At 41.9% G+C, this 16415-nt stretch overlaps 1 protein-coding gene across 1 annotated transcript in view; it reads right to left on the bottom strand.

The window, feature by feature from the left end:
- The window catches only part of ST8SIA4 (ST8 alpha-N-acetyl-neuraminide alpha-2,8-sialyltransferase 4), a 59260-nt gene extending 51344 nt beyond the window's left edge, over positions 1-7916 (bottom strand). The window contains exons 1-2 of the mRNA XM_071581180.1: positions 7425-7916; positions 2843-2974 (exon numbers count right to left, since the gene is read on the bottom strand). Coding sequence (XP_071437281.1) covers positions 2843-2974; positions 7425-7537 — 245 coding nt within the window. The 5' untranslated portion in view covers positions 7538-7916. The remainder of the gene's footprint in view (positions 1-2842; positions 2975-7424) is intronic.
- Between the last annotated feature and the right edge of the window lie 8499 nt (positions 7917-16415).

Genomic DNA, 16415 nt, shown 5'->3' on the forward strand with positions numbered 1-16415 from the left:
CCACAAGACCACCATCACGTTAACAACTGCAATAATAGAGCATGAATCATCTTCATGGTCTACACAGTGCATGCAGTGTACTTTGGAGGACTGAACGGTTAGTTAAACCACATGAACACTCTAGGACTTTGCTAGGCACATTTGAAGTTAGTCCTGGTAGGTGTGCAAGTGTAAAAATACAGCTAAAACGCTTCTTACTGCTGGAACAGGGAAGAAAGGTGTATAGCAAGACCACCTGTAAAAGTGAGAGAATGAACATCATTTAGTCAGCATCAGATTGAAACACTTATCACAAGGGGCCGCAAGTGGCTTCCTCAGCAAAAAGCTTGCCAAATGTCCCTCCCTCACCTCACTGCTGAGTACCATAACTGAATATGGTATGCTACGTAAGCAAAGAGGATATCTAGAAAGGCTGGGAATGGCTGGTAGCAGTGATTCCTTTCATATGGTTCATGTCAACTTTTGACCCTGAGTCAAATTAATCTAAAATCTTTTACTGATTCAGTGAAAACATCTGCTCTCTGTCCCAGGGTTCATAATGGTACCTGTTTCATCTTGAAACAAGGCTGGCAGTATGGACATCTAAATAAACTCAGCTTTGTGCGCTCTACTGTACAGAAAATCTTATGATGCAGTGGAATCTCTGCTGCTTGAGTCAGTGTACAAGATACACTTTTTTCTTCACTCTACTAATGAGACAAAAAAGAATTAAATCTTTCCCTATCCAATTAAAAAAACCCACAACACATTATCATATCATGCTTCTTAAGCGAACAATAGTAGTTTATTAAATGAATGTTCCCATTCCAGCCAACAGTAAAGTTATTTTGAAACTTGTGATTTTAGTAGATTGAGACAATACACATTCAGAAAAAAAACCCAAAACTAAAGCATTGTCTACTGTTTTACCTCTTTGTCTGAATGATGTATTTTGCATGTGAAACAGGTGAAAAACTAGCAAAACTCCAACTTCATTTTCTCCCTTACTTTTGATCAAAAAGTTATTGTAATATTTTAACTTGTTTGTTGTTTGGCTCAAGCAGCAAGGGATATTGGTTTAACATGGTTCTGAAATATGATACTCAATTTTTCAGCAAAATGACTGAGAATAGTTATTTGCATCTACTTATAGTCACTCAATGACTTCCATTTCAATTTACTTCACAAGTAAAAAAGCTGTTTTCTTCCAACTGTCAGACACAAACTATGATATGAAGTTTCAACAATGTTCTTCTGAAGTTACTCAATATTTCTCCAACTTAAATTGTGAGTTATATGCATACCAATTTTAAATGCTGCCACTGATACTGACAGTCTGCTTATCTTTCCTACACTATCCTGGAGCAGAAATTACCCTTTATGGAACAACCATACACTGGTCAAACAAGCTGAACAACAGTACTGGAACTAACTCCATTCCTGAACTGCATCTCAGCTAAGTTTAAGGGTTTCCACATGGTCTTCATCGTAGGAAATTGATGTGCTAGGGAACAGCCAAGTGGCTGAGGCCCCTTAGCCTAAGTGGAGGCTCCACAGAACTTCACAGACCACTTGCCAGGTGACTGAGAGACAGCTACATCCTCCAGAGTACTAATTTGCTGCCTACCCAAATCCTGATATGATTTCCATCCTTTATGTTGCTCCTCAGCTTTTGCAGAGGGACCGCACTAAGTCCATCAAGGCACAAGGCTTCCAGAACGTCAATCCTTTACCACAGTTTCATACATTTCTGAGCTACCTTTATCTTCTTCATGTGTTAGAATTAGGGACACAAAATGGAAGTCATTACAAAACAGAGCTAAGTTCCTCATTCAGAGTAGTCTTTCTTTTGTACAGGGAAACATTGCCTGTTCAAGGGGTTTGTAAACAGTCCTCTAATATACAAACAAAAGAATTAGAGTGTTATTTAAAAAAGTAGAAAGGGAAATCACACAGAAACCACATTTTAACTAGATCAAATTTCTATTCAGAAAATTAAGTCTATCTAGTCTGCTATGTGAGTTTGCTAAAAATAGTTATTTTAGCTCAATTTTTACAGAATGTGACACTCCTAGTCCTCCATACTGCCAAGTCATGCTCCATATGGTTCTTTCACTGGCCACCTTCCTGATGAAGACAGGAAAGGTATGACCCAACACACTAAGAGGCATCTGCTTTCTCTCCTCTCAAGTGCACAGACCCACTTTGAATACTAACACACATTAGAACTATCACTCACTCCAACTCTGCTACTGAGTTTCTCTCAGAAGGAACCCAAAGCTCTTTTTGGCCTTTCTGACTTCAAGAAAGAAAACTGTATAAAACACAGATACTGTCAGCGTCTGACCTTGTGATGTCAACCAGCCATGGCCAGAGTTGCATTCACAGCACCTGATGCCCCTGGCTCTTGTCGCCTGCATCTAAGCTGTCTGCCTAAGCAATCTCTGTAATTAAGGGAGGAAAACTGGTATATTCAGGGTACTTTCAGCCATTCTTTTTCAAACCTTTAAGTTGAGAGGAAATCATGTCCTGAAAGTGCCAGTTTCTCACCACTGACTGTGGAAGAATTCTAGACAACCAGCATAAATGTGGACATGCATAATGTAGATACTGATTGCACAGGTCTGACTGACATAGCAAGACGAAAACATTTTATTAATTCTTATGAAGGATGACTCGACTTTGAAGTCTAGTGTAATGTAGTTGCATTTAATGCTGAAACCTAAATACCTACAGTTATAAAACATCCACCTGCAACTGTAAATCAAATTACTGTTTTCAAGACCAGAGGAATTCTAAACACCATAAATTAAAAGAATTACAGACAACATGAAATGAACTGCTTTTTATTTAAGGCACTCACCTGATTTCCATTACCAAAGAAGAATTGATTTTCCAACCTTCAACAGCCTGCTGGAAGATTGAGGAGCCACCCTTTCGAATTATCTTATCAGAGCTATTGATCATTGATCTACTCAAACTCAGTTCACCATCTCTGCAAGGCAATATAGAGAAGACACAGTTACACCAAAGCTAACTCCAGTTTTATGAAACACAAACATCAGCAATATATCCTTTTTATTCATAGGAAAAATAAGCAATTATCTCCCTGCTTTCTAAAGCAAATAAACTGTAACTGTGAAAAACTATGGGATAGCTATATCTAATATTTGAATATGCAGTTTAAGACCTTAAATGTGTTTATATTTGTAATGAAATAAATGTAACAAGAACTAGAATAAACTCCAAATTATGAACTTGGATGAAACTTCATTATGTTTGTGAGGCAGATTCTGCACTTTTACATTCTAAATTTCTAGTACTAAACTAACAATTCAGTGTTAACTTTTAAGCCTTTGCCCAGAAATTGCTCCTAATCTGCAATACTGGCCTAATAAATCTTTTTCACCTCCCACTGATACTTAAAAACTTTTATGCATGCAATTCTGTAGACCAGCACCATACAAAATAAAAAATTTCCCCAGAACTCCTCATGTTTTTGTATGCACACATCCAAACCATTCAATTGTTTTATTCTCTCAATCCATCTTGGAATATTAGATTTTGTAAGGTAACCTTAAAAAATAAAAAAAAAATACAATAAGCTGTGAGTGATGACCACTGAACATCTGATAAGCTATTGCAATGTTACCAGTTGCAATTCTATTAGTCAGTAGGGTCACACAAATGGGACAGAGAATCCAAAACACTTCAAGTACAACTTAAGGTGTTAGGAGTAAAACCAATTTTCATCTCCGTATGTTTCCTCTGTCTTCCACACTGCTCCCTTTTAGGTGCCAGAGCAACATTCAGCTGAGTTCAAACACAGCTGTTAATAATAAACATATCAAAGTTATTGACTATAATATCTACCATGTAGAACGTCTTCTAACTCAGGAATATAAAGAACAGTAACATATAGAAGTATTTTTATCTGTTCAATAAGCATGGTCTGAAATACTGCCAATAACATAACTTGTCAAGAGAACTTCTGACCACAGCCCTTCAACCAACAAAACAGAAAAGATGTGAGACTGTAAGCTTTCCAGGGAATTGTTGACTCTTGCTTTCCTGTGGGTGTAAGTTCTTAAACAGTTGGATACTGGACCTTAGTAAGAAGTACAGCAGCATTACTGCTGCATATTTAAAGTAGTAGTATTTGGTAAACTATCTAGCAGACTAAACTCAAGCTAAATTAGGAAAATTGGTAACATGCAGGAATTTCTAAAAAGCTCCGTCATTGCAAAAGCCTCTGGAACTAACAAACCGGTATTACACAAGTCACCAAAACCAGACCTGAGTTACTCGGCGGCTCTTTCTCCCTCCCTATCCCCTCTGCCAACACCCCGCAGCCCTGACATCGCACCGATGCGGAGGTAAGGCTGCCACCTATCGAAAACCTGCAACTCTACGTGTAAGACCTTTACGCAAATTATCCAAATCCCACTAACTCGAGGGCGCGGGAGGATGCTGCAGAAGTCCCTAAATTCAATAACCAGACCGCAACTGATAGTTTTTGTATATAACAAAATTTTTTATTCCCTAAATTTTTTTCTGTAATGTTTGCAATAATATTTGTTCCATATATATTCCTGCAAATATTTTTAGATGTATTGAGTGTATGCATGTAAAGGGAAATTACCAAAATACATTCAAGTAAAGTTCTCAGTCTAAAATTACTTCAGAGACAGCTCTGGGTTAAATATTATTTAGTAAACATTTGAAGGGTGAGAGGCTGACAAGACTTAGCAACAAAACACATTGCCAACACTTAAAGAACCACAATATATGCAGTGTGGTTTTCTTCCACAATCACAAGTTACATGTGCAGTAAGCTATATAGACTGCACAGTAAAACAGCGTTAAACTGTGTTCATGTGAGCTAAAAGAAGGTCCCAGGCACTTTGTGTTAAAGTACTAGCGCGAACACATGGGCTCACTTACATCCTCCTCTCCCTTTTATTGGCATTGTTTTATTTCATTTTCACTAAAAGTAATATTAAATAAACTAACAAATTTCTCTGGGTAACTCTTCAATGTGTAAATAACTGTGAAATAAATTTGGGTTACTTTGTATATTCTGGAATCACTGCAAATCCTCTCTGACGTAACTGAAACAGCTACCATAGTGTGACAGCAACTTATAGGTGACAGAGTCAGCCTTCAGTCTGAATTGCCCAGCCTTGGTGATCAGTCATGCCAATATAACAAGACAATCTCTTCTCCTGAGGACCGTTAATTAAAAAAGTAACTTCCTTCAATCATATTCCACATCAGTAGAAGATGACATTGTTTAAGAAGACACTGCATTGCACACAACATAGATAGTTCATTACTTTCTTAACCTTTAAAGGGATATTACTGTCTATTTGAAGCAGAGTGTGTTTTGCAGTTATTGTACCAGTAAACTCTGCTATGAGAGCACACAGCTGGTTTAAGGTTTATCGTATAATTTGGAACTGAATATAGTCCATTTTGGATCGTCTGGGATTTACCTGCGAAGTCACTAATAACCATAAAATGGGCCACCTCACACATTCATAGGTCTGCATTACCTGTACTTCTGAAAGTAAAATAGCCCATGGAAAACTGGCTTTGCTCACCCACATGGCCTGTCAAAAATAACCAAATGCCATGAACCCCTAGTTCAAGAGAAAGGCAAGTGTAGCATCAATAGTGGCAGCAGATACTTAAGGTGTTTTTTTCTGCTTCATATTGCAGTCAACAGGATGACAAACTGTGAAGAGAAACACTATTTCAACAGCAAAAGTGAGTGGTGTCATGCTGTACAAGAGGTCTCACTGACAACAAAGAAACAGAGATTAAACGAAGGGGCAGAAGTACATTACAGCTATGTTTTTTTTAAGAACATGCATATTTACGACTCAATACACTTATTTTCATTCATTTATAATTAAAACAGTTCATTTTAGTACCTTTTAGTGTTTCAAATTATGTGCAGTAAGCCGGAGGGGGCTTTTTCTTTGCAAACTCGTGTACGGTAATTTCTGTGTAAGTTTAGCAGCTACCTCTAGTCTGACAGGAAGGAGTACATACTAAGAAACATGGGTATCTTTTAAAGCCAATTCTGCCTCATACCTTCATTTTCACTTGTGTTTTCACACACCTATAACCCCAAAATTTTAAACTTCTGTACATCTCCTAAGTCTACGAATAGCTTTGTGGCAGAAACTGGGGATACACCCAAGCAGAACAAGAAGAAAAGATACCAGCAAATTGTGAAAATCTTGAATAATAAGGGAAGCAACCTCCGCACTCACAGTGCCGGAGCCACTGCTGCTCAGCTGTGCCCACCTGCTTGTGCCCCACTCCTCCACCAGCCTGCCTGCACAAGGGCCAGGGAGAAGAAATGCACTTTCCGTCTTTAACTCCGGGGCCAAGGGGGCACTAAGCAGGCTGTAAAAGCTTCACCTTCCTCCAGGCCTCTACGAGTACTTACAACCCTCTTATGCCTCCTCCTGAAATTAAGGCAAGGGCTTACATGGGAGAACGAGAATCTGCATTCTCCACGCAGTCGACTTGCACAATAAAACAGAAAGTGTAAACCCCTACTCAGCTTTCACTTATTTCATTAAGTGACCAAGACATTCATGCATCCCTTCAGTGAAAACAAAATCTTATACTTCTGCAAGAAGAAACCAGCTTGGCTGAAAACCCCATAGGACAGCTGCAAATTGGGAGGAAAATGAGGAATACGAGCATTCACAAACAAAAACACCAGTGACAAAGAGAAAGCTGAGGTGAAAATACAAATAGCAAGGGACTCCTCGCCTTTTGTTTTCAGTCGAAGACAGGCAGGAGAGGGAAAGTATGTAACAAAGGGTCTCAGCGAGGTACCAGTTTCCAGGGTAGGAACCTCTGCACCCACACGGGATGACCCGCACTTTCCCAGTGCAAGCATCCCTAAGGAGCACTGAAGTTATGCAGAGCTCCAAGGCAAACTTCAAGTACTGAGGCAAGGGTCACCTGCACCGCGGCACGCTCTCCTCCGACAGGTTCCCAAGGCAGCGAATGAGGCTCAAAGCGCTCCAGCGGCCGCCACCGTCACCTCCGGCCGCCCCGGCCCTGAGGGCAGCCGCGGACAGGTGAACTTCCCAGCGGAGGGGAGGCAGCAGCGGCTGCCGCAACCTCAGTGCCAGGGCAGCTTCCCGGCCTCTCTGCTCTGTCCACTCGCTCCCCTCCCGGGGTCTCCGAGCCCGCCAGCCAGACTCGCCCGACCCCCGTCCCGCATCGGCACCTCCGTCCCGCACACGCCCCCGCCCGCGGGAGCCGCGGGCTGCAGCGGCACCGTAGGGGCGCGGGGCACGGCCTGGGGGTCACCGGGACACCCGAGACCTAGGTGGGGACGCGGAGGGGACCTGGGGCAGCGACACGGCCCCGCCGCCCCCTCGGGGAGCCCTCCCGGCGTGGCGCCCCGTAATTACCCGGCGAGAGGTGCCTCCTGGCGCTCCTCGGTCCGCGCTATTTCCTTCGTCTTATAGAAGATGAGGAGGAGACTTATGGTGCACACAGTCCATCTCTTCCTGACGGAACGCATGTCTTCTGCGAAACGCGGGCCCCCTCCCCCTTTTCCTTTGTTTGTCAGGGGTGTGCAGGAAACAACTCCACACGCGGCACGAATTGCCAAAAACACGGCGAGGATTTTTTGGGTGCTTCTCCCCCCCTTCAAAATAATTACAGCAGAAAAAAAGATAATAAACAAAACCAGGCGGGCGCAGAGGCTGGGGGGTTGTTTGGCGTTTAGTTTGTCCCTCTTTCGCCCTGCCCTGCAGCCGGGCTGGCAGGCGGCGGCTCAGAGCGCCTGGAGCCGGAGGGACGAGTCGGAGCTGCCGCTGCTGGTGGTGCTGCTCGCCCGCAGAGCCCAGGAGCGAAGCGAAGCTCCGCTCTGGCTGCTGCTCCGGATCCGCTGCGCGTCCGGCTCCGCTGCAGCTCCGCTCGGCCCCGGAGGCGCGGCCGGTGCCGCCCTCGGCGCGGCGGGGCGGGTGGAGCTCGGCCAATGCGCGCCCGGCGGGGGAGGCTCCTCGGCAGCGTGGAGCAGGCGGTGCCCGAAGGGCCCGGGGAGCGATGAGGTTGTCCTCTCTTATCTGTGTGTGGGGAGGGGCGTTTTCCTCCTCTGGCACGCCGCGGTCGTACCCCGGGTTGCCTGTTTGGGCGTCAGAGGGTTAGAGCGAGGGAGCGGCAGCGCGGTGAGGCTGGACGGGAACGCGCTTTATTTCAAGAGGGTTTTTGTTCGTTTTTAATTTCCTCCACTCTCTCTTCCCTTGAAAGGGCTTGAACAGGGCGCCAGAGGTTTTTCCCAGTCTTGGAGCGCAGCCTTGGCAGCTCCCCCGGCCCCGACAGGAGGAGGCGGGGATGCGGGAGAGGAGCGGCGTGGCCCCCGCACACGACCGCCCGGAATCCTCAAGCCCGGACAAATCTGCTGCCTGTGCCCCGCTCCCCGGCGTGCGGTTTCGCTCCCACGGTCGCAACGTCGCCGTTATTTTCCCAACTTCTGCTGGGAGGGTTTCTCTGAAATGCACAAAGAAAAAAAAACAACAAACACCCAAATCCGAACCCCCTAAACGAAACAAAACAAACCCCCACTTTAAAACGCATAATGCAACATGAAAACCAGAGATTGGTAGCTGTATCCGCTTTTCTCAGTATTGTTTTACCCTATTCAGAGAGACTGGGCTGTCCTGGAACTGTGCTTATTCTGTGTGACAGGGAGCTGCCCACAGCGCCTAAGTTTGCATTTGTGGAGAAGGCAAAACCAACATCACTCTTCTCCCACGGGGATACGGGAAGGCTTTGTGACAAATCTAGTGTGACTTCCCTTTCTTAGCTTAGGTTAAGAGCGAGAGCTCATGGGATGACAGAACCTTCCCTGATCTCATATCTTGTCTCCAGAACGGTTCAGTAGCAGACATTTCAAAGAAAGATGCAAGCAAATTTAGTGATAAGTACGGGTTTTTCCATCCCAAGGGAGTACTCCCTCACAGGCTTTAGAAGGGAAGAAAGGTTAGAGAAGTTGTTGAGAATATCAAGGCTGCTAATGGTTGTTATGCTCTGGAAATCAGTTTCATGTAATAGGAAAGGTTTAATTCAGTTTCAGTGGAATGGAATGGAAACTGCAATTTGCTTCCACACAAACCAGATCAAACTGTGCTTTCTGTGCTCTTCTCTGCTATGGCTCTGATAACCTTGTGTCAGAAAGTGACCTCTAAAAGGCATCAGCAGCAAAAGGGGAAAAACCCATTCTATTTGTAAGAGTGAAATTCAAATTATAATATAATTACAATTTCTGTGAGGAATGCTCACATTTTACCAATAAAATTTAGAGGAGACAAAGTCGTCAAAGCAAAATTAATTTAACAAATTCAGCTGAATCAAATGTGTCCCCCTGGCCTAGGAGACAGACCCAGAATAAAAAGAAACAGAATTTTTTATCCCCTTTCCCGGCTGAAAGGTTCCTGCCCCCTCTTCCTATTGGCTGGGAATTGGGGACTTACAGTCTGGCCTAGTTCACCTGGCCTGTCCAAGATCTCCCACCCCCCTCCAAAGGTGGGAAAAACTGTTGGGAACTAATTACCCCTTAACTATTCTCTTACAGTTCCTTTAGCTTCAGCAAAACCCTAATTCTGTTTCTAACAATTCTGTCATACGTTCTTTTCTGGAAAAGAAATGGATTCAATGTAAAATCCTATTTAATATTTGTAAAACTATGACATGTTCAGCTCAACAGTTAGGATTCCATCCGTATTGTTAACCCCGTTGAACATACACAATGCTCTCTTTTATACAATGCATACTTTCTGTATATTAGATTATTTTTGTAGTTAGATGGACTCATCAGCAGTAGGTGTTGAAAATGTATACAAAGGATCCCAAATTCACTCACCTTCAGAAGTGGCTTTACTGGGTTCCACCCAGAGCTGCCAATGGCATTGTACACTTTTCACAGCAGCCCTCTGCCAGGCCACATGCACAGTCACAGAGCATTCTCCTTCCCCACCTTCTGCTGCACTTCCTTCTACCTCAAGGTTAATACCCTGCTTCCCTGCTCCTTCATAGGAACTAATCCTTACCCCACACAAGGAATCTCTGCCTGCATCCAAGAGACTTGAGAACTGATGGCAACAATTGTCAAGAGGTGCCTTGCTCACCAGTACACTTTTCTCTCTGCTCACTCTGGTTGCAACCAGTCTGACTGAATCTGACCTTCAGCATACAGAGAGGCCAAAAAAGGTGACTTCAAGAACCAAACCATCAAGACTCTCAAACTTGTATTCAGTTACTAGAATGTAAAATGCTCAGTTTACATTTGAGTAAAATAGGGAAAAAACCACTTATCAACAGCACTTCATAACTCTTAACAAGCTATCTAAATTATGCCTTGAAATGATTTCCTCTTTCTCATACACTCTAGTGATATTTAAATAATGAATAGCGTTTATATCAAATAGTATGGTTTATTTTACATGAATTAAAGGAATGGTTTAGTTCTGTGAACCCAGAAACATGTTCAGTAAAGATCCGATTTCAGGGCAGCTGGTGATGACAGTAAAATTTCTTTCATGATGACTACTGGAGGAGCAAAGATGTGAATAATACAAATAATCAAGCATTTAAGCATTTCAAATTTCAGAGTGCTAATTAGTTCCTACAGCAAAGAGTTCTTGAAAGGCTGCATTTCATGCGGAAGAAAGTAGCTAGAAACTTGAAACATTTACATTTGTTTGTGCACATTTCCATATAAAGTCCTTCTTGCATTAATAGTATTTCATGTTGTTTGTGGGTGCCCAGAAATATTTTCTGTATTACTTCAGCCTTTTTATATCACTGTGGATAGAGAAACACTAGATAGGCTTCCCAGAGAAGCTGTAGCATTTCCATCATTAGTAGTCTTCAGAAACAAATTGCACAAATCTCTGGATTTTTAACTCAAGGAGAAAGGATGGATGAGGTCAATTTTTTGCGTCCCTTCTAAATATCATTTTAATGCAAATCTCTCAAATCACAGCAAGTAGAGCTTTTTTATTCCTATATAATAATTTTTAACAAAATGCTGAATCAATATTTTCGAATGGTCATGTGTTTGTACATGGGCATGGCTGATGTTTCTTTCCTGCACTTGGTTAAAAATTTTGGTTGTGATTTAATCCTATGGAATGTGTTTAATAGTATTAACTATTAAGATTTTGTTGTACAAAACCCCCTGTTAAAACAATGAATGAAATTTTGTGAAATTTTAAGTAGTACTGCTACTTAGATCTGTTGTGATGCAGACATCAATATTCTTCAATATTTTCACTGATGGCTCAACAAAAGGCACCAGACATCCCCATTGTTACTGAGTGTTAATGTGCACAGAAGACTAAAACTTTCCAGAATTGTTCTCATAGCCTAAATATATTTTCTATGCTTCTGTTTCTCATCATCTATACACACTTCCATTAAAATGTATTCCTCTTTGAAATACTATCTAAGTGTAATAGTACATTTTTAACACCATTGGCATTCCAAATGGCAGCATTTCAAATACTTCAGCTTTATAGGCAACAGAATTAAAAATTGTGCACTGAGCTGCATTTTTGTATACTTTCTCCACCATATAGGTCTAAAATTTTAGTGATTAATTTTCTCTTGATGTTCACAGACACAAAAACCAGGTCGGAATCCATATTCAGATTCACTTCCCCTTTCGTTTTTTTGTGAATAACATGCAGTGATGATATAGTGTTTGCAATTGCCTTGTACAACAACTGGAGACAGTTAAGATAAGCTTACCTGAATTTCTCAGCCATTTATTTTGTGTGTGTGATAGGAAAGGAGCACATTTTTCGCTAGAAGAAATTCTACAACAATTCCTTGGAAAGTGTTGGAACTAAATCGCAATGAAGACAGATTCTCTGTTTTATGTTCTTTTGTGCAGTAGTGTATTTAGCCAATGCAGAGGTGCCCAGATAAAGTTGTACTGTAACAGCAAGGAAGGATTTTTCATTTAGGTGCTTACACTGTTGTGTTTATTGCATTGCAAACTTTTCTGATCTATGCACACTTTTATATTGTAGTAAAATATATACTGTGTCCACATTTCAAGCAGTGATCATGCAGGTAGAGGCCATTCTAAAAGAAAATATTATCAATTGTCATGATCGCATTACTTTTGTGACATGGGATAGCCAAAGTCCCACATACATCAGTTTTAAAAATGCTAATTTTCTGCTAATTCAAGAGTGCTCTCAGCTAGTATGCCTTTTATGAGAGCTAAAACCTCACTATTCTAAATCAAAATCGCTATTGCATTCCTAGGGACTATATGTGTGAAATTTCATGATGATTAGCTGCACTATCTCCTGTATTCTTTTCACTGAGGCTCAAGACAATCTGTCCTTAGGGAAAATAATAAACCTGTATTTTTTGTAATTTGGATGAATAGAAAAAATAGGGGACAGAAATAAGAGTTAGAGAACACTGGGAAACTAATAGAAGATAAAGAAAGAAGTAGATATAGCAGAAGAATGAGGATTAATAGATTAAGGTGTTGGCAACTGGGAGACAGGGAAACAGCCATATCTGGTCCAGTAAAGGAAATGGGAGAGTTGAGAGTCCAGAAGAGGTACAAGAAACTACTTAAATGGAGGAGCATGACTGAATAAACTGAGGTAAGAAATGCATATAGCTGTGTCTGCTTTTTGTCCTTCCTGCAAGAACAAAGTCCTTGTCTCCCTTAGTTAAATGTGCCTGAGCCCGTGTTCAAGCCCTAAATTCACTTAATTGTTCAGATACAATTCTGGTTTGGAGTCTGAATTAAGAATTTATCTTACTAGAACATAAAACATAACTACGAGTCTGCTTTTTGCTTATATGTTTCTTTTAGGTCAAATGGGAGAAAGCCTGTAGGAAGATGCTGAAATGAATTCCAAAACCAGCACTGGACAAACACCTTAAAAAACTCAAGAGACTCAGCTGAAGTTTTAAAAAGCAGTTTCTGGTTCTGTGACCCTGTCTGCGTTTCAGTTGTGATGGGTCGTTGTCTACACCCTGCCAGTTCTCTTTGTGTCGCTCAGATGCCTTTTGTTCTGTTGATGGGACAGCTATTGGGCAGTGCTCGTCCCCACCCACGCGCTCTGGTGAGGGCTCCTTGGCCCTTCTCCCCTTTCTGTTCTGTTATCCCGGTGCCTCGTGGATGGGGATAGGCAGGCCAGGGCCCCAGTCAACGCTGCCCCTGTCCCAGTCCTATTGGTTAAGGGACCTTTGACCCTGTCTTTTCCTCAGTTTTCACCCAATCCTGCGAAACCTGGGGACTGCCCCCAGGACTGGGCATTACCTCGCAATAAACAGATTATTTTCTGTCTTGCAGCTCTTGTCTCTCCCTCCCTTCTCTGCCCCCATGGGACAAAGGGGATAGCAGGGAAACCCTTCTCCCTTTCCCTCCACGCCGCACAGAAAAGACCCTTTTCCTTAAAACCTATAAAAATCAAGTAAATTTCTGTTGATATTTCCATCCTTGCAGTTTAATGACTTGTTCTTGCCCATGCCTACAGTGAAATCGTGGTCCAAAGTGGCTCCACTTAGATGTTAAGCTTAAGGGTTAGATTTGAGGTGAGAGGTCAGGGTTGAATTTAGAATTAGAGTTAGGGTTGTTAGCATTAGGTTTATGGCCATTACAGTTTGGAATTTACGGTTAGGGTGGCAGAGTTACGGTGTTAGGGCCGAGCGGTTACAGAGTAGCGTTGGGATTAGGTCATGCTTAAGATGAGGTTTAACTCAGCTGCATTGAATCTGTTCTGTTTACAGGTGGCTTCAGATCAGTGATCCAGGAGAGTTCCTTACTTCATTTGGCATCGGGAAGACTCCAAACTGTTTGCTGTATTTTACTGGTTTTAACTGGGGTAGAGTTAATTTTCTTCACAGTGGCTACTATGAGGCTGTGTTTAGGATTTGTGCTGAACAAAGTGATGATAATAAGAGATGTTTTTGTTATTGCTGAGCAGGGCTTACACAGAGCTAAGGCCTTTTCTGCTTTCCATACTGCCATGCTGTCAAGGAAGTATGGGTTGTGTGGGAAGATGAAAGGAGACACAGACAGGACAGGTGACCCAAACTGACGAAAAGGGTATGGCAGACTGTACGGCATCATGCTCAGTATATAAAGTGAGAAGAAGAAGGAGGGGGATGTTTGGAGTGGTGGTCCTTGTCATGCCAAGTGATTGTTACACGTGTTTTCCTTTGCTTGTGTTATGTGGCTTTTGCATTCCCTGTTAAGCTGTCTTTATCTTGACCCATGAGTTTTCCAGCTTTCACCCTTCCAATTCTCTCCCCATTCTCACTGAAGGGAGACTGAGTGAGTGACTGCATGGGCCTTGGTGACTGCCTGGGATTGAACCACAACACCCTGTATTGGTCCTGTGATGTTTTCAATAGCCCTCCCAAGACAGGAAGTAAGATCAGACTTAGGCAGATCATCCCTATTTTAGCAAATTCGTTTAACATGGAACAAAAATTCCAAGTTGGTTTTGTGAGGAATGCTCACATTTTACCAATGAAATTTAGAGGGGACAAAGTTGTCAAAGCAAAAATACCCTTTAATTTAACAATTTCAGCTGAATCAAGTGTGTCCCTCTGGCCTAGGAGGCAGACCCAGAACAAAAAGAAACAGACTTTTTATACCCTTTCCCGGATGAAAAAGGTCCCTTGCCCCTCTTCCTGTTGGCTGGGAATTGGGGTTCACAGTCTGGTCCAGTTCACCTGCCTGCCCAAGATCCCCCACCCTCCTCCACAGGCAGGAAAAATGGTTGGAAACTTAACTATCCCCCCCTCTATTCTCTTACAGTTCCTTTAGCTTCAGCAAAACCTTAATTCTGTTTCTAACAGTTTTGTTCTTCTATGCTTTAGGAAAGTTTCTAGAGCTGAAACACCTTGGAATCACAGCAATATGAACTGAGGTGTCCACACAACCCAGACCCATGCACAAAATACAGCACCATTGTTCCTACTCTGGGGCAATATTGGTTGGGTTTGCCTGAAACTTTAAGTACTGCTTTCTGTTAAGAGTCAGTAGGCAAACAGAGGGCAGGGAACAGTGTAATTAATTGCAGGTAAGACATATTGTCAGCACACCTGCTACCAGTCTGCTCTTCAATTGTTGCTGCAGAAATTAGTTTTAAGAAGTATTTCAAAGGCATAATAGTACTTGCTTCATATCTATTAATGTAGAGCTTGCGTGTTGGGGTTTTTTTCCAAGTGAGTAACTGTGGTTGTAAAACCAAGAGGGGTACAACATTAAATGGCACTTTCCTTTATATGAAAGCTATGCTTTAGTTTCATCTATTTATAACACTCTAAGTCATTATTGCATGCAGAGAAAATATATTTCCTAAACACATTTTAGTGAAATTATTGGAAATTACTTCATGAATTTTCCATGTCTGAGAACTGGAAAGAGATTTTCCAAGAAGCTAAATGGTGGATTTGTGAGGTTTTATTATATTTTAATAACAGTGAATGGCCTCCCAGTGAGAACCATCATTTTACTAAAGGTTTCCAGCTGGATACCCACCTAGGCTATACAGATTTGAAGATGGGGAAAGAAACTTTTTATCTGAATTCAAACCACAGCAGGAGCCATTCAGTCTTTGGGAACTAATTCCCATTTTTATTATTCCTATTTTTATTTCTGCTTAATTTAATGGTGGTTAAACTATATGGTTAGATACTACAAAATTGCCTGGCTTTCATTGCTTTGTTTTTGATAAAGTCATACAAAAGGATATCCTATGTGCCTTCGACTATATTGTCTTACAATCTCTTTGACAGTTACACTTTGAGGCATTTGCTGAGTTTGTCCACATCTTGTTGAGATTCTTTTCTTACTTTCCCTGCCCACCCCCCACCGCCCCCCCCCAAATAGTGAAACATCATTCAACAGCACTTTTACAGCATCTTTATAGGTTTCAACAAAAAGAAATCTTCTCCATGTCCAAAACTGAATTTCTAGTCATTGGAAAAGGTCATACCTGCCAGTAATTTAGGCTGTTCTGCACTCACCTGGGATACGAAGGATCTGGACTCATATCCCTGCCGAAGAAAGGATTTTTGACTGTCTTCAGAGCAACTTATAGACCTCATATGAGCAGATGAATAAGCTAGCCCTTTTTGTTGACAGCTAAGATACCTTAACATAATCTCATATTTGCTGCAGACAAAAACAGGCGTACAAACTGTTACTGCCTAACAACTAACAGATGCTGTAAGTTCACAGTATACCCTTGTCTGTGGTGAATTGTTTGTGAAGCTATATTCTCAGCCTGCATTGCTATGATTAAATTCATTTTTAGTGACTACTTTCAATGACAGTTTCACAGTACAAGTGAGACAAAGTGGATTACAATATGTCCTAGCAGTTAAAACATGATAAACCTCCCATCTAC

This window comes from Pithys albifrons, chromosome Z (assembly GCF_047495875.1).
Source record: "Pithys albifrons albifrons isolate INPA30051 chromosome Z, PitAlb_v1, whole genome shotgun sequence".
Classification (NCBI taxonomy): domain Eukaryota; kingdom Metazoa; phylum Chordata; class Aves; order Passeriformes; family Thamnophilidae; genus Pithys; species Pithys albifrons.